This window comes from Carcharhinus amblyrhynchos, chromosome 2 (assembly GCF_965287045.1).
Source record: "Carcharhinus amblyrhynchos chromosome 2, sCarAmb.v2.hapA, whole genome shotgun sequence".
Classification (NCBI taxonomy): Eukaryota; Metazoa; Chordata; class Chondrichthyes; order Carcharhiniformes; family Carcharhinidae; genus Carcharhinus; species Carcharhinus amblyrhynchos.
Window position 1 is genome coordinate 105,994,651 of NC_137325.1, and position 23,260 is coordinate 106,017,910.

General features: G+C 41.3%; 1 protein-coding gene across 1 annotated transcript in view; it reads left to right on the forward strand.

Moving 5' to 3' along the window:
* Positions 1–23,260, forward strand: part of itga8 (integrin, alpha 8) — a 188,696-nt gene that overhangs the window by 124,588 nt on the left and 40,848 nt on the right. Inside the window, exons 24-25 of the mRNA XM_080210484.1 lie at positions 10,322–10,427; positions 14,186–14,344. Coding sequence (XP_080066610.1) covers positions 10,322–10,427; positions 14,186–14,344 — 265 coding nt within the window. The remainder of the gene's footprint in view (positions 1–10,321; positions 10,428–14,185; positions 14,345–23,260) is intronic.

The window sequence follows — 23,260 nt, forward strand, 5'->3', positions numbered from 1 at the left end:
TTTCACCCAGAGGGTGCTGGGAATCTGGAACTCACTGCCTGAAAGGCTGGTGGAGGCAGAGACCCTCATAACATTTAAGTAGCATTTAGATATGTGCTTGCAATGCCACAACACACAAGGGCATGGGCCAAGTGCTGGAAAATGGGATTAAAGCAAGTGATTGTTTTTGATCAGCACAAATGCAATGGGCCAAAAGGCCTTTTCTGTGCTGCCGACTTATGTGACTCTGTAACCCAAACAGCTGGTGCGCATGTCCTGCCAGTAACAGTCAAAGTTATCATGACCCTCAACTTTTATACAGCTGGGTGTTTCCAGGGTTCTGCTGCAGACATCTGTGACATCTTGCAATCAGCTGTCCATCGCTACATAACATAGTGACCAATATCCTCCTTGCTAGGATATGGGAACACCTTAATTTCTCTACAGATGTGAAGTCTCAGAGTCAACGAGTTTCTGTCAATGGCTGGCTTTCCACAAGTGCAAAGTGTGGTAAATTGCACATTTATCACCGTCAAAGTACCATCACAGAAAGTGCACGGATACATGAATAAAAAGTCTATTTACTCATCAACATCCAGTTTGTGTGCAAAAACAATAGATATTTCTCCACATCTGTGCAAGATTCCTGCAAGACTTTCATCTCGAGGAAGCCTGCATTGAATTTGTCACACCTTTTGAAGCCTAGACCCCAGGACGGTGGCTGATGAGTGGGCAACACATGTTACCCATTGAGGTGGTGACTGCTTACTCCATTGTCCTAACTAGAAACAGTTCCAGAGCAGTGTTATAATACCAGTCACCATCAGGCCAGAATAACCACTGAGTAGGCTATTGACACATTTGTTTCCAATGTTTGATCGCTCAGGAGAAATCCTGCAATACTTACTTGCAGAGGTGCAAAGAACAGTGATGGCCTGCTGCATTATGAAATGAAATTAAAGTCGCCAAAGTCCCAGAGGACCATAAGCTGCTCTCACCCTTTTTGAGAGAGAAAGAACTGGCTGGTGGCGATTTAACCTGAGGGCCACCACACCTCAGGTGGGGGCGACCTTGAGAAGATAGGACCAAGGGATCCAGATACCAATTTAGAAGATCAGTCATCAATGGAGATGGAGGAGGAGGAGGAATTATTTGCCTCGGGTGAAGATGAAACTGGGGAAGATGAGGAGGGCGAAAGTGGAAAAATGTTGAGAGGAACAGGGTTGGCTCTGCACATGAGGGGAGCACCTAAAACTGAGGTGATTCTCCTAAGCAACACTGAGGATACAGTTGCACTTTTAGGAGCAAATGCCTGCCAAGCCTTTGCTATATAATATGCTTCAGACCATAGAGACCTCACATGTTCTTAGAGATGCCCATTCCTATTCTGCATTCAGCACATTGTGGGATTGACCTTGAGATGCTGTATGACAAAGCAGCCTGTAAACAGCCTGTATCTATTTTGGATGCTGTTAAATATATAGAAAATAGTTCAGAATTAACCAAAATCTGGCCCCAGTGTTAGGAGTACATCTGTGCCGTATTAGTTGAGACTCAGCATTAACAGATATAATTGATGGACCAACAGAAATACTGCAATTTGATTCCATTAGATTGATAGCACGTCCACCACTCCATTCACTCCCTCCTCTATTGATGCACAGTGGCAGCAGGATGCAGCATCCACAAGATGCAGCAACGCACCAAGGCTCCTTTGACTGCACCTTCCAAACCCATGACCTCTATCTCCTAGAAGGACAAGGGCAGCAGATGCATGGGAAAACCACCAACTGCATATACTCCCAAGTCATACATCTTTTTTACTTGGAACTGTATTGCCGTTCCTTCACTGTCACTGGGTCAAAATCCTGGAAATTCCATTCTAACATTCCTGTGGGTGTATCTATACCACATGGAATGCAGTGTTTGAAAAAGGCAGCTCTCCATCACCTTCCCAAGGGCAATTAGGGATGGGTAGCAAATGTTGACCTAACCAGCAACACACACAAATTAGTGAATGAATAAATAACCCAAAAATAAAGTATGATAACCAGAGCTTTCACCTGCCTTCAAGTTTAATCCAGCAGCATTGTGGCATCTGTGAGACATTCACAGTTGTTAGTGTAGCAACTCACCAATGATCAACGTCATGCAACAGACCAAAGGACAAGGGCAGTCTTCCACAAGTGCAACATGCCCTGAAAGTCTCAGTTACTCCTGCCCTGTGAGGCCACCGCTATGCATTGAGGGACAGTTTGCAGAAATGTCCCCACCTTCATCTCAGGACTCTGGGTGAGCCAAACCCAGGCAGATTGTCACTTCTCCTTGTGTATACTCAACACAATACCCTGAAATTAACCAAAGAATGAAAGTGAAATGTTCTAGGAGCCCACGATATCCAGGGTCGACTATAATCAACAATCCAGGAAGGACCCGGCCTCTCAACCTTGCCCCGCATCTGAGATACCATGACCCTCAGGTTAAATCACCACCAGTCAGCTCTCTTTTAAAGAGAGAAGCAACCTATGGTCATCTGGGACTATGGCGACTTTCATTTTCATGATTAGCAGTGAAAAGTATTACTGAACCCCTGACTTCACAGTGATGGATGTGCATGGCCATACCCTTCTCAGCTGTCAGGTGACTGAGGAATGGACCTCTGGCTGCAATCTCCATTAACACCGGTAAGAACATGCAGTTTTATGTTTGCCCTGTTATTTTATGTGCCACTCGACAAGTATATGCCAATACATCGATCTTTTGTTTTCTGTGGTATAGTTAGTCAATAAGAAAGGCCTACTTAACTATGGGAGATATAACACAGCATGTGAACTCATCAATGATCGAGTCACTGTGGCACTTTTTGCTCTCAAATACTCCTATATGGTGCACCTTATGTCATCTCAGAGCAGGTGGAGACAGCCTGCTCACCTCTTTGTCTATAAGGCATTGAAGAGCGTTGTGCCCAGTCTCTTGTTGGGGTAGCTGAAACTAAACGGAGCTGCAATTCTTCAGGGGCAGTCATGGTCACTGGAGCACATGCTATAGATGAGGGTTCTGGTAGAGAAGGTCAGTGAATCCATGGAAACTGAATGTGTCGAGTTGCTGACAGCACCTTCATCCTTCTCTGCAATCTTCTCAGTGCTGGGATATTTATTGGAGGGTTTACTATGGTGGCCTGCTGGGGTGCAGCAAGCCATCCATTCTAGAATCTTTTCTGCCATCAGAGAGGACATCTTGTTATAGATACAGCTTCCACAGGTGGCAGTTCTGATTCCAGCTTGTTGCTGCCATCCATCACTAAATAATATTGGTGGGCACTGGTGAGCAGGAGTTAGGTTGTGCCATTGGGAAATGGCCCAACTCATGGTTTCCTCAGAGAGCATGAAGCCCAAGGTTCATTTCCTATGATTAACTGAAATGAATTACCAAATCTTGGATTCTGAGCAGCTGGTAAAAGTACCTCAAATACTCATATTTTGTGATGGAGATTCTGATGAAAAGAATACAGCCCATCAAGGTCTGGATAATAACATGAGTGATCAGGAGATGAAGGAAAGAGTTAACCTATCCAAAGGTGAATTTCTCAGAGTGAGTTCCTGGGTGACAGATCCATGTACACATGCAACAGTTGTGAGCTGTTCAGGAAAGGCTGCTGGCAAATCTAAACATGAGTTGATTGTTCAGGATGATAGCAAACATTTGAGGTCCATGGAAAAGAGTGGAAGAGCTAAAAGAGTGGAAAATAAGTGTAGTGCATGTGATAATAGTAAGTATGTAAATGACTCACATCAGGAAGGTCACGCACTATGGGAGAAAGAGACTCCGATATTGTAGGAGGGAAATCTTGTAGTTGTTCCAGCAGACATGAAGGTTGTAATTTGAATAGATTAGACAAATGAAGGCCATACAACAATCTTGAAATGAAACTAGAAGTGCAAGACCTCATCTTAGTGTTGTTTCGTTGGCTGTCAATAAACTTGAGGATAAACTAACAAGAGAGGCAAAACAAAGGGAGTTAAATAGTTGGGAGGATTTGGAGTTTATTTGGAGGCACTGGATAAGGGGACAGTCAGCCTTGACGCAGAGTGGATTTATATGGTTAAAGCAAGGCTGGTTGCTCAGGGCTTTGAAGAGTGATTGCATGACACAGATGTTAGAATGGATTCTCCCACGACTGGAAAAGTAATCTTAAACATTATTTTTGCTTTCAGCCACATATGCATGGGAGTGTAGGTCAATTGTCATAAACGCAGCATTTCTGCAGAGTGATCCTTTGCAGAGGGAAGAGTTTCTGCCTAAAGCGGCAGCAGATGCAGAAGGAAAAGTATGGAAACTAAACAAATTGTCCATTGGCCTGACTGATGTTTCCACAGTCTAGTCTTCCTTTGGTGAAACCAGTTTGTTGCAAATAGATTGTGTAAAACTAAAAGGAGATCCTGCAATGTTTTATTGGAACCATAAAGGAAAATATTCAGGCATCCTCACGATGCATGTTAATGATCTCTTACGGATGGTACTGTAGAAATGTATTACTAACATGATTAGGATAGATTTTAAAATTAAGAGACAGGCTTGTAGATCTTTATAATAAATTGCTTTATATATTGAGCAAGTGGATCTGGAATAGTTAAATGCTATTCAGAGAGCATTACTGCCAACCCAGTTAATTGTGTAAAGTTACCACAAAAAGAGGATGTTATGGAACATGGAAAGGCTATAATTATAAAAGGGTTATAGAAGCAAAAGATCCGCGGCGTATATGGGGTACCCTGATGAGCACTCAGATCGTGTGCAGATCAGCTGGTGAGGGCATTCATAGATATCTTCAACCCCTCTTTACAACAATTTGAGGTTGCTATTTGTTTCAAGAAGATGACCATCATCCCAGTACTAAAGAAAGGCCAGGCAGCATGCCTTAATGACTATCATCCGGTGGCTCTGACATCCATATTATGAAGTGCTTCAAAAGGTTAGTCATGGCACAAATTAATTCCAGCCTCCCAGACTGCCTGGATCCACTACAGTTTGCCTATTGCTGCAACAGGTCCACTGCAGATACCATCTCACTGGCCCTGCACTCAGCCCTGAAACACCTAGATAACAAAGACACCTATGTCAATCTCCTATTTATTGACTACAGTTCAGCCTTCAACACTATTATTCCCACGAAACTCAACTCCAAATACCGTGGCCTGGGCCTCGTATCCGCCCCCTGTGACTGAACCCTGAACTTTCTAACCCACAGACATCAATCAGTAAGGATAGGCAACAACACCTCCTCCACAATCACCCTCAACACTGGTGCCTCACAAGGCTGTGTTCTCAGCCCCCTACTATACTCTTGCACCTATGACTGTATGGCTAAGTTCCCCACCAACTTGATTTTGAAGTTTGCTGACAACACCACCTTAGTGGGTCGGATCTCAAACAATGATGAGACAGAGTACAGGAATGAGATAGAGAATCTGGTGAACTGGTGCAGCAACAACAATCTCTCCCTCAATGTCAACAAAATGAAAGAGATTGTCATCGACTTCAGGAAGCGTAAAGGAGAACGTGCCCCTGTCTACATCAATGGGGATGAAGAAGAAAGGATGGAGAGCTTCAGGTTTTAAGGTGTCCAGGTCACTAACAAACTGTCTTGGTCCCCGCATGCCAACACCATAGTCAAGAAAGCCCATCAACGCCTCTACTTTCTCATAAGACTAAGGAAATTTGGCATGTCAGCTATGACTCTCACCAACATTTACAGATGCACCATAGAAAGCTTTCTCCCTGGTTGTATCACAGCTGGTATGGCTTCTGCTCTGCCCAAGACTGCACTGAGTGTGGGAGGACAGTTTGAGATCTTGGTTCATCAAGTATAGTATTCTAGGCTTTATTAAAAAGAGCACAGAGTACAAGAGCAAGGGGGTTATGTTAAGCTTGTATAAAAGACTAGTTCATCTCAATTGGAGTATAGTGCCAGTTCTGGGTGCTTTACATTAGGAAGAATGTGAAGGCATTGGAGAGAGTGCAGAAAATAAAGCACAAGAATGATTCCAGGGATAAATGATGGTACTTATATAAATAGTTAGGTGAATTTGGGACTGTTTTCCTCAAGAGGAGAGAAGGCTGAGACAAGATTATATAGAAGTAATCAAAATCATGAGAGGTTTGAACAGAGGAGATAAGAATAAAAACAGTCTCAATGCTGGAAGGACTGAGAACAAGAGGACGCGGATTTAAGATAATTGATAAAAGAAGCAATGGAGACATGAGGAGAAACTTTTTCACACAGTGAGTGGATAAGACCTGGTATGCACTGCCTGATAGTGTGGTGAAGTCAGATTCAACTGAGGCATTCAAGATGGAATTGGAAATATTATCTGAGAGGAAGAACGTGCAGGGTTATGGGGAGAAGGCAAGCAAGAGATACTAGATCCATTTTTTATTCAGGGAGCAGGCACAGATACAACAGGCCAAATGGCCCCTTTCCATGCTGTAAGAATGTTGTGATTCTGTGACATTTAAAGAAAAGGAACACCATTATGAATCTTGATTGGTCAATAGAACAAATTGAATGTGCAGATAAGACCAGACTCTAGTTTCGATGTATTGGTGTTAAATATGGTGAATAAACACCCCAAATTAAATAAAGTTTGTGGGAAAATAAATACTAAAAAATTTAAGATATAGTGGAGGACACGCCCCTGCCTACATCAATGGTGATGAAGAGGACATGGTCGAGAGCTTCAAGTTTCTAGGTGTTCAGATCGCCAAAAATTTGTCCTGGACCTTCCATGCTGATGTTATAGTTAAGAAAACTCACCAATGCCTCTACTTTCTCATAAAGCTAAGGAAATTCTGCATGTCCACTTCAACTTTTACCAATATCTACAGATGCACCATAGAAAGCATCCTATCCAGATGTATCACAGCTTGGTATGGCTCCTGCTCTGACTAAGAATGCAAGAAACTACAAGGATTGTGAACATAGCCCAGTCCACCACTCAAACCAGCTTCCCATCCATTGACTCTGTCTACATTTCTCGCTGGGAAAGCAGCCAGCATTATCAAGGACCCCATGCACCTTGGATATACTCTCTTCCAACTTCTTCCATTGGGAAAAAGATACAAAAGTCTGAAAAAACATACCAACCAACTCAAGAACAGCTTCTTTTCTGCTGCCATCAGACCTTTGAATGGTCTTGTCATTTAATAAGTTGATCATTCTCTTCACCCTATCTGTAACTGCAACACATTATTCTGCACCTTCTCCTTTTCTTTCCCCCTATGCACTTTATGACTGGTATGCTTTGCCTGTATAGCGTGCAAGAAACAATACTGTTCACAGTTTCCCAGAACATGTGACAATAATAAATCAAAATGCGAACTTAAGTTCCTTACCTTAGGTGACTGAGAATATAAAGTTAGTCATTTTTGGCTATGTTTCATGCTCTAATTTTTCTCATGAGAATTCTAGTGCAGCTAGTTGGTTTTATAATATTTCTGGTTGGTGAGAATGGGAAACTTTGTCCTTTAGATTGGGAAATTCTACTTCAGTTCTCTCTCCAAAGGTGGATCTGACACACAAAGCCACAACCTCCACCATGGGTAAGTCAAGGAGGCAGATCTCAAATCCATCCAAGCCAGCATGGGGATTGAACATCTTGCTGTTGGCACCAGTCAGATCCACAGCAGTCTCCATTCAGTGGGTCAACTGCCCCAAGCATCCAAGTCCACGTTACTATGGTAAATTGCACTTTTCGTTGGATGTTAGAGCCTGAAGCTGAGGATAGTGATGGTGAAAGCTCCAATTTCTTCCCATTATGTGGTTCAACAGCAATCTCTCCTGCTCTTTCTGCCTGCCATATGTGTATGCTGAAAGGATTTATCAGTTGAACCCTGTTTGGTTGCATTACGATCAAACTTTCCTTGGCCAGAAAGTCCTGGAGTTGTACTTGAACCTGGGGTTTCTAGGTCAGAGGCAAATAGACTAACCATTGTGCCCGAAAACCTCCTACTGGCAAATTAATGAATAAAAACAGAGTTGTTAAAAGTACTTTAGCTGCTGAAACAATGGCTCTTGTGGATATGGGATTCCAGTTGCCAAATATTTGTGATTAGTGGTTAGCACTGCTGCCTCACAGCACCAGAGATCCAGGTTCAATTCCCAGCTTGGGTCACTGTCTGTGTGGAGTTTGCACGTTCCCCCCATGTCTGCGTGGGTTTCCTTCGGGTGCTCTGGTTTCCTCCCACAGTCTGAAAGAAGTGCTGGTTAGGTGTACTGACCCAAACTGGCTCTGGAGTGTGGCAACTAGAGGTATTTCACAGTAACTTCATCGCAGTCTTAATGTAAGCCTTAGCTTGGACTAATAAATAAGCTTTACTTTTGTGTGATATTCTGCACAATAGGCATATTACATGTTGTCTGCCCATTGAAAGTTATGTAATTAAATGTTCCTTGCAGAAAACCAAACTCTGAGAAAATTGTAGACTTAAGATAAATGAAGGAAAGAAAAGAAATCTCCAAAATTGTTGAAGGGGTTCACTCAACTTTCTGATTGTTTCTCAAGAAGAAACACATGTGTGAAGAAATTGTTCAGGGTCCTGGAAAGGGGGTGTCTTATGATGTCTTGTTTTGTCCAGAACTAATTTGAGTTTATTTGCTTTGAAATTTTGATTGTATTTACAAATTTCACTTTTTTATTTAAAGAGAAATTTATTTAAAGAAATCTGTTAATTGTAATAAATAATTATATTTAAGTGGATGCAGATGGCAGGCATTAAGCGGGAATTCATTTGTGTTTCTATAGAAAGACACGGACTGAAACTGTGGTTGGGGGAGTGAGGACGTGCATGTTTGTAATGTGTATCATTGCAAATAAATGCTTATGAAAGCGTAGTTCCAGTTCTATCCTTCACCAGCTGTGTAGAGTCCTAAAGCATAACACAGTCTCTTCTCATATGTCAAGCCTTGGATGCCAGGCTTTGGGTTTATGACTCTTCTTGCCATTACTTGCATAGTCTCAGGTGCAGTTGTCTGATCTTGCCCATGCCTGTCCCAGTGCAAGCAAAAAGAATTTAGCGTTTCAGCCAAAACTCCATTCACTTCCAGCAGCAGCAGAGAATCTCAGCCGCGAATGAGGAGGTTTTCAGCATCAATATTTCACTTAGTCAGAATTCTGAAGGAAGACCAAAGCAGTTACTTAAAGTACAATCTGGCAAGGACTCTACACACAGCTTTAAATTGACATCCTCTGGCTTACATTGAAACAACCTGGTTATATAAATTACGTGTTCTGTCCCTGTTGTGTATGGTTATCTGCAGTGATTTGTTATGTTAACTGGCATTTCGTTCAGTACACCCCACACCCCGACATTGCTTCTCTAAAGCAGTTTTTCCGACAGAATGCTGAGAATTTTAAATGTTGTTCCAACCATTTTTTTTAAAAAAAGAGGTTTGTGACATGCCATAAATGTACTGCTTGCTCCAGAATTGAAAATGTAACAACATTACATCAAATATGAACTTCACAAAGTAGGTTCTTGGAGCAACTATTGACTTGTGTACAAAAAGAAAAATGGTAGCTTTAAATTTGAGGAAAGACTGAAGCTAAAGATTAGTAAGTAATAAAGAAAAACAAATTCCTCTTCATAACATGACTGTAGGCCGGGGCGATTGGGAATATATTGCCATCACTTCAACAGGAAGGACATACCACAGGGATTACACCCACACACATAACCAGAGCATTTATTGGTTGATATGTTTCAAAAAGCACATAATTCATGATTTTGCCATTGAAACTAGAAAGAAAAATAAAGCTTTCAGAACCGTCTAGAGGTTTTGTTTAAACTGATTAGTGACAATGTGAGTAATTTTCTGAGAAATGAGCTAAAGATAGTTTGGATAACATTTTAAGAACAAGGGAACACACTATCCCTTCTAGGAAATTGTTTTATTTGCTTTCTGAAGATGGTAAGATGGATGGAAGAAAAATATGTTTTCTCCATCTGGTTCATCTGATTTTAATTAGTTGAAAATAGGAAAAAAAATGTAATTTCCCCCCCTCAATAGTTTTTACCTAAAACCTGACTGATTAATTTTTAAATTGTAATAGTAGTTGTAATGATCTGTATTATTTCGTTCTCTAAAGGAACCCAGTTGAGGGTTGTCCTGATTTTATACCTGTGTTTTTCCCCTTTTGATTGAAACATCTATCTAGTATATCTTATTTCCCTTTGCTTCCCACAAGCTTAATATTTTTTTTCCTTCATGTTGTTTGAAAGTGTATGACTGAGCTTGACCTCTGCAGCTTAACCACAACATTGAGCCATTGTGTTCTTGCAATAGGGTGTCACGTCCTGAGCAAATCTTTCTGCCCATCACTGACTGGAAGATTAAAGAAAGTCCTAAAAAAGAGGAGCACATTGGACCAGTAGTTCAGCATGTTTACGAAGTGAGTTCTTTTAAAAAAAACATGTTTCTTATATTCTTTTGATAGAGTTGAAAGAATAATTGTAAAGTCATGGGAGAGAATATATGGTGATATTAGGCTATTTTTTCAGTTTTAAATCAGTGGAACAATATGAACATATGTATCACACATGCTAAATGATTCATTGCAGATCCTATATATTGTAAATTTTCTTTATTCATATTTATTAAGAAACTGTCATGGGGCAATTTGGAAAACAGAAGTCATTCACAATGAGTTTCCTCCTTGAAAATTCACTGTTGCAAGTTATTTTCATGAACTTGTTCAATTTGTTTTTGGTCTATTCATTCAGAGTTGAAACAATTGAAATAAAAGCAAAATATTGTGGATGCTGGAAATCTGAAACAAAAACACAGAAACATAAAAACATAGAAGATAAGAGCAGGAGGAGACCATTTGGCCCTTCGAGCCTGTTCCGCCATTCAGAACAATTATGGCTGATTGTCTAACTCAATAGCCTAATCCTGGCTTTCTCCCCATAACCTTCGATCCCATTCATCCCAAGTGCTATATCTAGCCGTCTCTTGAATACATTCAATGTTTTGGCATCAAACAGAAAATGCTGCTGAGTTTATCCAGCATTTTCTGTTTTTATTTCTTTGAAATAATTGTGATAGAAACCAGAAAGATATACTTGTGAAGGTGTTAACATCAAGGGAGATGTATATCAGAGAACTACACATATAGGTATCTGTTTTGAGATTTTGTGATCAATCTTCCACAGTAAAAATATTGAGAAAGAAAGAAACTTTGAGCATAAAAAAAATTTAATATCAAGGTATCTTCCTGCAGTATTATTTAAAGTGAAGCAAGATTGTTTAAGTGCCTGAATTTTGATGATACTCCCCTGTAGTCTATAAATAATAAACAATTTATTGACTTATTCCAGTATCAATATACAGCTCACACCTATTATGTCGGGACATCTTTGGCCTCTTCTGCTATGTAAGTAGGAGGATAAAAAGGAATAATCAAGTCGGTCAGGTGATCCAGTAGAATGCTGCTACACACAAGTATTGAGTAGGCTCCAAAGTTTCTTATATGGGGGAATGGATGGGGCTATTTTGATCAAGGCAAATAAAATGGTCCAATGATAGGGGCAGAAGTGTAGTGTGTCAATATTTTGTATTACTAGGTAAAGACAAGCTGTGCTGTTTAGACACAATCACAATTTTTGGCTTATATTGTAATTGGTTATTAAATTAAGCCAATTAATTTCCTCCCACATTCCAAAGATATGCTAGTTAGGTTGATTGGCCATGCTAACTTCACCTTAGTATCAGGGGAATTAGCAGGGTAAATATGTGGGGTTACGGAAATAGGGCCAGGATGGGATTGTTGTCGGTTCAGGCTCCATGGGCCGAATGGCCTCCTTTTGCACTGTGAGAATTCCATGATTCTATGCTATTTATTCATATCCAGCCTAGTCTTATCAAGTGTTTACTCAGCCCAGCTTCTAAGACAAACAACAAGTATCTAGTTCAGATTAAAAGATAATACTAATGTTACATTCGCATGTTACATGAGTATATAGTTAAATATAGTGGAAAGTTTACGCTACTTATTCAAGTGACTACCGTCACTGTACCTCAGAGAGGGTTGTTAGAGACCAGATCAGAAACCCCAAGGTATATTATGAAGTTAGACTAGACCCCAACTGATTTTTTTATTTTGACATAAGTGTGAGTATAAGGGGGGGGCAATTGTCCCAAAAAAATTTTAAGTGTCGAATTCACATAAAAATTAGAATAAATCACACTTTTTTTCAGCAGGAGTTTAAAAAAGAATCTCCTGTGCGGTGCAGAGTGCACTAATGTAAATCTTGTTAAAAATTAATGGGCATGTCCCTGCAGCCTCGATCTCCCACTCCCTGCCGATCCCCCATCCCCCCATAGGCAGTCCCAAACCCACCCCGCCCCTGCAGTGCTATCCCCACCCCCCAACAGGCCCGATTTCCCCCCCAGCAGGCTGCTCCCACTACCTAGATGTTCAGCACCGATCGCAGGCCTCCCTCCTCCATCGATCCCAGAGTGACAGCAAGAACCCCCATCCCCACCGATCATCCTTCCAGATGCCCTGTCCCCATCAGGCCATGTCCCTTTGGCACTCCTCCATGCCCAGTGGGCAGTGCCAATGTGCCCCCTGGCTATTGGCACTTTGCCCTTGGGCAGTGCCAGAGAGCCCAGACTGGCACTGGGTGCCAATGCCCAGGGGGCACCTCCCCAGCATCTGACCCTCTGGGAGGCCTCGATTGCCCCCCCTTCGCTCTAGTGGGCTAGGGCCGCGAGCTCCCCATTAGTGGGGAGCTATAGTAATCCCCACTGGAACAAATCATTCCTGGCAGGGGAAGGGAGGGGGTAGAGGTTAGGAGGCCCCCAGATTTCAGTCCCAGGCCCATTAATTGCATTCAAATTATATTTTAAGTTGGCCCTTCACACATTATGCAGCTCCACATCGATTTCCAGTGCAGAGTTGACGGCGGAGGACCGGGCAGCCAATGGGGAGCCCGCAAAACAGCCCCTTCTAGAGTGTCCCAGCCCACGGCACTAAAAACGCAACATAGCAGGACGGGAGAATCACCCCCAAGGTGTTTCACTCCCGGTGTGATTCTATCGACACGTTAGGAAACTTTTATCAAAACAAACTTCCATCTTATCAATGCAGTTTAAATATACAAATTAATTAGCTTAACTTTTACCAATACTTAAACATGACAAAATACAATTCTTAACTGCTAATCTGTCTCTGTTAGTTCCAACGTAGGCAATATTCCTTATGGACATAAACGTCTCTTCAAAATCAGTTAGCAAGCAACGCAGGCTTAGGTGAGCTGTCAGTTCTCAAGCCTTCAGAACACCCCTGGAGAGAGATCTGTTTTCCTCGCAGATCCCAAACAGCAGACTCCAGAGAGAAAGGAACTTCCTGCTCCTTGCAGTCCTAAATAGAAACTGCCTGTCTGTGCCCATCTTTGTCTCTGCAAATTTAGCTCCACCCATTCGCATGACTCTGCCTCTTGTCAATCGACTAATTAAATTCTGAAAATAAATGTATTAGCTAAAACAAAACACTCCATTACCTACAATCAATTACTCTTCTGCGCTCGCAATGGGTGGGTTGCCTGGATCAGGTGAACTGGCGCCGCAAACGCAGTTTGAATTTAAGCATTCCTCTTACAAGATATATTATCAAAATACTATTCTTAAAGGCACAATATTATCATAGTGTTTAAGAAAAACCTTAAATTTGCAACATTGAGAAGAGAATTACTCCAAGCTGTTTGTTGATGGTTGTTGAATACAAAGTGGCACAGACAGATACGGAAGCATTTTATCCATTCAGCTGGAGGTGCTGGGTGCTCCAGGAAGAAATGAAAAATAAATATGTTTTGAAAATGTATTAATAATAACCATAATTGGTGTGTGTCATATATTAATTTTTGGTCAAGGATCAATGAAAAAATATGTGGTGCTCACTTAATGTCATCCAATATCATCTAATGGATTGATTGTATATTTGAAGTTGGGTTTCTTGTTAAGTCTGTATTAATTCAGGAATCCTTTATCATATTACACTTTTCTAAGCCTTTTCAGATAGCATTACTTCACTGCTCTGTAAGAAGCGGTCATGTTGGCTGTCCACAATGTATCATACTGACATCCTGCTATTAATTATTAAGAGGAAGGCATGTAACATTATTTATTTTTGAATCATTTGTTCAGCTACACAACAGTGGGCCAAGTGCAATCAGTGCTGCGGTCGTAGAAGTATATTGGCCTAGTCGTTACCGAGATGAATTTCTGCTGTACATCCTGCAATTAAAGACAAATGGGCCTTTAAGCTGCCACACAAATGCTACAATTAATCCACTCCAGCTAGAGGTATGTATGACTTTACTAGTTTATGTAAATGACTGTGATGTGAAATGAGGTGGAATAAAGTTTTCTGAATGTTTTACTCAGATGGAGAGGCTCTTCCCATAGTGGAAATTGTGCTTGAGGTCCAAATCTGGAAATCCTGTTCCCAAACCCATGCCCCGCTGTTTTCACAGGGAGAGAATCACAGGGAGGGAAGGGGGAGGGGGAGCGGTGGTACGGGGAGCGTGGCAGTGGTGATGAAATAGAGGTGGGTTGTGTTTTCCAATCCATGATTCACAGAAGTGCAGCTGCCTTCGGTCATATCTGACTTTTGTTAGCGGGATATCCAAAACATGACTTGTACACGTTAGGCCTAGCAGAATAAGGTCAAAACTTACTAAAGTTACCTGGAAAGGTAGGGTGCCCTTCTGAAGAGTGATGGTAACCTTTTGGATAGGTGCGGGAACACCTTTAGTAGAGGTTACATGCCATTTGGGAAGGGGAAAGTGTCCTTTGGTATTGTTAAAAGTAGATGCAAATATGTGTAAAAAGTATATAAACACATCAGAATTGTCAAGCTCATTGGAGCTGTCAAACTGTCAAGGCATTTAAATATCCTGTCCTTTTAATATCTGAAAAAAACTGTCTGGATTGTTAAAATAAAACTCAGTGCTTGCTATTTCACTCTGTCTGTTGACATATGTATGACGGTCTTCATTAATTAATGAAGCATGGCTGATAGCACAACCTATCATTGTCATAATGGTCTACCTGTCAGTCCAGAGTTAGACTGATAGCCCCAATTACATATAAAGTTTTTGAAGTGACACATAATTGTGAATAGAAATGCTTGTTTTTGTAAAGAATTAATGGACATTAAGTGTAGTGAATGGTTTTTTATCAATGAGTGTTTTTTTTAGATAGTGAAGTTCACCCAATGAACTTTATTTAATGTCAGCTCAGGCGCTGAAGTCTGCTCATGATAGATGTTCGGTGAGTAAGGGTTAGGGAAGATGTGTGGAATGCATCAGTTGGTTTGAGTTGGCACTAAGTTGCCATAGAGGCTATAACGAGCCACTAGGGGATGGATACATGGGCATAGATTTGCATGGAGGGTATGAGAAGCCATGGGGTGGGTTCTGGGTGTATGATATGACATGAGTTGGCATGGATGGAGTGGAGGGGGGCTGCTGTGAGAGGTGAGTGCTGGAGGGCTGTTTTTTTGTTGCATTTTTTCCAGAGTGCTCGATCACTGAGGTGGGCTTTGTCACCTAGCTTCCCTCTGCACACAGCAGCCCTTGTGCTACTTCTAACCTGTCTCTGGAGGCCACAGACCTGACTTCCATTTCACACCACACCCTCAGATCAGAAACCTGACCATCCAGGGTACTTTCTCCCATGTTGGCTTTGTGGAGCCAGGAATTATTCTGACATTATACTCTCACTCCGGAAGCAAAAATTCAGGCCGTTGTCTTCTCAAGTGAATAGGCAAAATTAATTTGAAACAATGAAAATTCATGGGATTGAAATATCAGAAAAAATAACAATTATAACAAATTCAGCAACTTAATAAGAATTTTAAATATAAGAACACTCTTGCCTTGAGAGATTAAAGAAAATTGTTTTTCCATCTGTAGCAGCAGGAGTTCGTAGTGTGCAGGCTTGACTGGACTGAGAAATCTAGGTTGTATGATCAGTTGCATAGACAGTGCAGCATTTATATTTGTTGCACGTTTAACAGGGTATAAATCATGTTAAATTGATTAGATACTGTTCATAATACATTTTACATACTTATCATGTAACATGGTAGAATGCAGCAATAATATATTGGCTCAGTGGTGAAGATATTTTTCAGACGTGAGTCATGTTAAAAGACCAAAGGAATCAGATGGCTTTTTGCCCAACTTAAGTTGTTATATTATTACTAGCGACTCTGTCATTAATTTCTCTATAATTCTCATACAGGTTAGATAATTTCCTGTTTCTCCTGTATAAAAATATAACCTGACTGATAGTGCTGACAGTGGATGTGTGTGTTCCAATTAATTAATAATCTGTTAGTGTATTAATGAATAAATGCCAATTTTAATGTTTAAACGTGCGTGTTACTAGAAAATAAAAAAGAAACATAAGATGTTCATCTACTTAATCACAGAAGCAATGATGCTTAATTGTTTTTTCTTAAGAAAACATGCTTACAAAGTGACTAATTGCTGAGGTCGATTTCTGTCTCGATCATCTGGGTATTCAGAATCTCCTGGGGACGAGTGCAGAGAGGTGAATCAGACAGCGAGGGTTCCATGTCTGTAATACAGTCTGCCTGATATTCCTTTCTGAGTCTTGTCCAGATGATGTTTATAACAACAACAACCTGTATTGTATAGTGTCTTTAACAAGCTAAGGTGCCACCTTGGCACCGACCCACAGAAGGAAATGTTAAGGCAGAAATGATGGGTTTTTAAAGGGTGATATAGAGGAGCAAAAATGAGTTGGACAGGTTCAGTGAGGGAACTTCAGAGCTGGGTGCACATGCAATCGAAGGCACAGACTCCAATGATGAAGCAATTGAAGCTGCAAAACAGGCCAGAATTAGAGGAACAAAGATATCTTGCAATTGTTATATGATAGAAAAGTATCACTGAAAGACAAAGGAAGGACCTCCAGGACAGCTGTAATACCAGCCTTGTTACATAGCACAGAAATTTAGGCAAGGTCAAGGGTGGCATTGGTTAGCACTGCTGCCTCACAGCGCTAGGGTCTCAAGTTCAATTCTGGCCTTGGGTCAATGTCTGCACATTCTCCCCATGTCTGTATGGGTTTCCTCCAGGTGCTCTGATGTGTGAGTTAGGTTGATTGGCTATGCTAAATTGACCTAGTGTCAGAAGGATTAGCAGGGTAAATGCATGGGGTTGTGGGAATAGGGCCTGGCTGGGATTATATTGACACAACTTTCCCTCCTGATTAGTGCCTTCTAGCTCCTGTTGCGTGCCACTTTGTCCTACAGAAGAGAACGCAATGTGCCAGTGAGTGCCATGCATTCTTTTGGTGAATGTTGCTGTCATGGCTGAATAGCTGCCAGTGTATGCAAGCTGAGAGAGAAGCCAGCAGCAGTGCTCAGTGAGTGAGAGTAAGATGAGGCTATGAATGTTAGACGTGCGTTGCAATTGATGGAGATTGGTGTCAGATGAGATTGGGAAGTGTCTGAGGCTACTTGTACAGTTGATGAAATGTATCATTTGAAGATAACTCACTGACCTTAACCGCTCATGTGAAGTTATTGAACTTCTTACAGCACTATATCCAGGTCCTCTGTGGTTAACTCCAGGCATTAGTCTCCATATCATTTTTTCCCAACTGTCTTTTCAGCATGTGTCTGTTGGACTTTCTGGCATCCTGCGTAGATGGGACATCACCTACTTTTAATTTTCTCCATGAAGACCTCCATGGATCGTGGAGCTCACTCTCTCCCATGTGCTATTACCCATGTGTGTTTCCCAGATGAAAATCATTTCTTACCTGACTGCCAGCACCTGCTGCAGCCACGATGCACCTCCCCTTTAAGAGAGGCAGACTCACTTTAATCCGTGCGTGTTAACATTAAGTGGTATGACAAAGTTACCATTTTGGGCCCCCTGTTGTTGTGTGCAGCCATGGTGACTTCATGTAGCAATCTTCTAATGAGCAGGCAGCACCAAGTTGGCTAGCTGCCTGCAGTAACTTGATTTACAATCCATTCATCTGTTTTCAGGGACTGCCCAATTTAGCCCCTTTGCATTTGGTGCTCTCTCCAAAGATCCTGTCTGACCTGCTGAGCAGTTCCAGTATTTCTGGTCTTTTATAGTCTACATTCATCCATTTTTGTATAATTTTGCTTTGTTTTATTACACTGTTCAGTCCAAGACCTCAATAAAAATGAGTGTAAACAGTGTAACCTCTCCAGAACATTCAGTCATCACTGAAAAATCTGAAACATTTGCAATCAATTAAAATTATTTCAGCAACATCATTAGTAAATACAAGCAGCTTTTGGACATTGGGTCATTACATACTGGAACACATTTAGCTAGAAAATGTTTAACTGCTTAGATGCTGAAAGACCATTTTAGCATTCAAGACTTTAATTTTAAATCTTTTCTACATTCACAAGAGTGAACTGCAAATTGCTGACACTGTGTGCTATAAATATGTATAACAGAATTGTCACAGATGTTTGTGTCTTGAATAGGACGCCTGATTCAAGGATGAGACAATGGGTGGGATTTTCCGTGCTCCCCCTCCCCCGCAGCATACGAAGACAGAGGTGGCCCAGCATTGCGGGTTCCTATTCTGTGTACTCTCTTGCTGCTGAAAGACCCATGGCAGGGGTTCACTGTTGGTGGGAGTGGATGATCCTGCCGTTGTCAATGGGGTTTCCCATTCTATCCACTTATTCCACCCCTCCTCCCCTAGCTGCCAGGAAACCCATGGCAAGGGTTCACTCTCGGCAGGAAAGGAAGATTCTGACTGTGAAGACAGCTGGAAAATTCCGGCCTGTATATCTCGTCATGAACCAACCAAATCTTAACAAAGCAAGATTGAACCAAATAAGTGAACAGACGTTCTGTCCCACTGCCACAAAAATGTCAACTATGTAGCAATCATCAAAGACTCCAGCAAAAGTTCAAGAGTTACAAAGCCATTTAGGATTCCACAGGAAATATACTGAAACTAATGGAAACCCCAATCTCTTCAAACTAGTTTTTTCTGCTTGCCAATTGGGTAGAATAATGTAAAATTTAAACCAATGGAAACTTACTTTACCACTGCCAGAAATTGGGAAGATTCCTCATGTTGTGAAGAATAAATGTGGCAAATTAAGTTTTAAAAGGCATCTAGATAGATACATGAATAGAGAGGGAATAGAGGAATACAACCCATGTAAGGGCAGAAGGTTTTCTTTTTAGTTTAGCTCGGTACAGGCTTGGAGGGCCGAAGGACCTGTTCTTTGTTCTCTGGTACTTCCTCAAACTGGCAGGATGACACAAGACCAATAAACTTGAATCTATAATAAAAATTCATCAGGTCTGGTGACATCTGTGAAGAGAGAAACAGAGTTAAGATTTTGAGTATGCATGACTCTTCTTCAGAGCTGTACCTAAGCCCTGCCACTAATATCAGATTAAACACTTGCTGATAATGCTTCACAATTAACCCAGAATTCCAAAACCAACGTTGAGACTTCTGAAGATTTGACATATTCAACTTACAACCTTAAGGCCAGCTGATCTATTTGCTGAAGATTTCTTTTATATGAAACAAATTTTTTTAGTCATGTTTGTGTGAAGATTTTTATTGTATATCGGCGACCCATCCAACTCGATTTCCGAAGTCTTATCTATACGAGAGAGATTTGGTCATATTTCAGGGTACAAGCTTAACTTGAATAAGAGTGAGCTCCTTCCTTTGAATGCAGTGGCTCGTAACCTAGGTTCTGGGTAATAGCAAAGAGGAACTTGGTAGATAAGAAGATGTAGAGCTCTACATCCTCAGAAAAATATAAATTGCTCTGTACAGACTTCCCCACAGGGATGTGGGACAAAGCATGTGGTTTGGTATTTACCCTGAAGAGGTCCTAAACTTTTTGAATCTGCAGTGATTCAACAATTTGATTCTGAAGTGTCACTTGGCGATCACAGTTCTTAGCTATGAAGACTGCGTTGTAAAATTGTTCATTTCATCAGCGTGTAATATCCACTCAGATCCCATTAAATTCCCAGTCTATTATTTCTGAAGACAAATCTCTACACATGGATACTTATTTGCCTTGCTTTTCCTGCTAAAGGTAAATCCATATATAATTTATTAAAATATTTCAGGGTAAAGGTTCCTTTGCTATTTCCCTCATATTAACCATCCATACTCTGCTCCAATTATTGAGGTCACTGACATCCTGATGTAAAGCTTCTGCCTCTCTACCTGGATCTTCAGCCAAATGTGGAACTCTTCAATAAGCATGGTGGCACAATGGTTAGCACTAGTGCCTCACAACATCAGAGACTCGGGTTTGATTCCAGTCTGGGTGATTGTGTGGAGTTTGCACATTCTCCCATCTGTGTGAGTTTCCCCCGGGTGCTCCAGTTTTCTCCGTCCAAAAGACGTGCTGATTAGGTGCATTGACCATGCTAAATTGCCGCTTAGTTTCCCAAATGGGTAAATGCATGCAATTAAGGAAATGGCGCAAGGGGTGCACCTAAGTAAGATGCTCCAGGAGAGTTAGTGCAGACTCAATGGGCCAAATGGCCTCTTTCTGCAATGTAGGGATTCTATGGACTTCTGTCTGAATTATAGTGGATTTGAGATTGACGCAAGTAGAAAGTAAAGCTGCCCAATTTAGACAGCAAGGGAAATGTAAACAATATCAGGCAAAAACTGAGCTGAGAAAGAGATCTCTGATTGACCATCTCCTGAAGCTCAGATAAAGATATGGCTATGTTAACAGTGACCAAATCATTGCTCTTTTGCCTGATAATCCATACTCTGCTCAATAATTGGAGCAGAGTATGGATGGTTAATATCTTTGAATGAGGAGATAGCAAAGGAACCTTTACCCTGAAATATTTTAGTAAATTATATATGGATTTATCTTTTAGCAGTAAAAGTAAAGCAGATAAGTATCCACGTGTAGAGATTTGTCTTCAGAAATAATAGACAGGAAATTTAATGGGATCTGAGTGGATATTACACACTGATGAAATGAACAATTTTACAACGCAGTCTTCACAGCTAAGAACTGTGATCGGCAAGTGACACTTCAGAATCAAATTGTTGAATCACTGCAGATTCAAAAGGTTTAGGACCTCTTCAGGGTAAATAGCAAACCACATACTTTGAGCAACATCCCTGTGGGGAAGTCTGTACAGAGCAATTTATATTTTTCTGAGGATGTGGAGCCCCACATCTTCTTGTCCACCAAGTTCCTCTCAGTTATTACCCAGAAACGAGAAAACATTGAGCAGCCTAGATGTCTAATGCCAAGTGTGCACAGATAAGAGAGTACTGTTTTACTGAACGGCATGCGTATGTTCCTAGCAGTTGTATTCTGAAGCAGTCCTTTGTCCAACATCATCAACTTAGTCTTACAGATGATTTGTTAGTCTATAATGACCACATTGTCATTCCAGTGTCCTTAGGCTATTCGTTCTCAAATGGCTACACCAGGAACACCTGGATATCACTAAGTGCTGGGCATGCGCCAGTAGTTCGGTCTAATGGTTGGGCATCTCCAGAGCTATTGAGGACACCATTTTCAATCTTATTTCTTGTGCCATCCATTGCAAAGATTACAATGAGCCATTGATGGTGTCTTCCTGCCAATTCCAACTGTGGCGCACCGAGAGATGGACCTTTTTGTGGGCACACAGAGATGGACCTTTTTGTATCACAATGGATTATTATTCTCAGTGGATTGAGGTGAAACGGTCTGATGGGCCAGCTGCAGAGTGGGCCAATCATAGTGTACAATATTGCCATGCTCAAGGAATGTTTGCCATGCCTGATATCCCCAAATTGGTTGTCTCTGATTGCCTCATATAATGGGCCACAGTTTGCAGACAACTTCTTCAAGTGCTTCATGGAGGCAGAGGGTTTTGTTCATGTCACCAGCTCACTCAGGTACCCACAGGCCAATGGTCAGGCTGAAAGAGGAATCCAACCTGTCAAACCTCTGTTGAGGAAAAATTACTACATCGACCTAAGCTTACTGAATTATCAGTCGATACCACTACAGACTGTGACTCCAAGGATGAATGATTAGGCACACAGCTCCTCGGTCTTCCACATATCCTTCGGCCGTGCCTTAAGGCCAAGAGATAGAAAAGATGCAGCATCCTCAGGTGAAACAGACCTGCACTGGCATTCAGCAGACAACCTTTACAGGATTAGATTGACTACTCAGTAAACCAATAATACAACTCAAAACAACTTACTAAATGGCACACAGGCCCAATCACAAGGTGACTGTGACCGTAGCCCTCTTCCATAGGAAACAAGAACATGATTTGGCAGACTAATCAAACCACCCAATGACTCAACAATGTTAACAGTTACTTGAGGGGCTGAATGAGGGTGATAGGATGGTGTGAATAGTTAATGAGTTGAATGAAAAACCTGGGAAGAGATAGAGTCTAAAGGGTAAATGGCCATTGCATGAACAGCTAATATACATCATCAGTGAAGTAAGATCATGTGTTTTCAGAAAGCAGAGAAAGATGCCTCTGGAAGGAGCCTCGTGCATCTCTCTGCGTGTATATAGTTGTACATAGTTATTAATTATTTAGAAGTTCACTTGATGTCTGGCTTCCAGTAGTCTCTGTTAAGCGTACCCTGGGGCCATTTCTATTAATACTTCAATTGTCATTTGGCAGCTGTGATGTCCTTCAGCCCCTTGGACACAGCAGGCAGGTCATGAAGATGGGAATATGTCAAGACTGCATCTAATTTCATTTTTATAGGCTTTTTTAAAGGATAGAAACCATAGAAAAGTTACAGCACAGAAAGAGGCCATTCAAATACAAAGAAAAGAAAGCACTAGCCCCATGCTAATCCACCTTCTAGCACTCTGTCCATAGCATGGCTGCTGGTTTATCATAGGGTACAATAGGACCCCTGAGTTCAACCATGTCTAAATAGCAATGAAATTTAATTTACAGCCTTAAAGACCTACAGGATCCAGTATATATGAGGATATTTAAAAGAGATGCAGGTTGTAGAGAATGGAGCTGGATTCAAAATATCGCTAAAGTTAATGGGCTGAGCAGCAGTCACTATTGGAATATCTCTCCTTTCCTAGTTTGTACACAGCACTGGAGTCCCACACTTCTCACTCAAACTTCTGAACCAGACCTCTTCAGAAATGCAAAGTTTATCTGTTTCCTTCCTGGTGAGGATAGGATCGTCAGT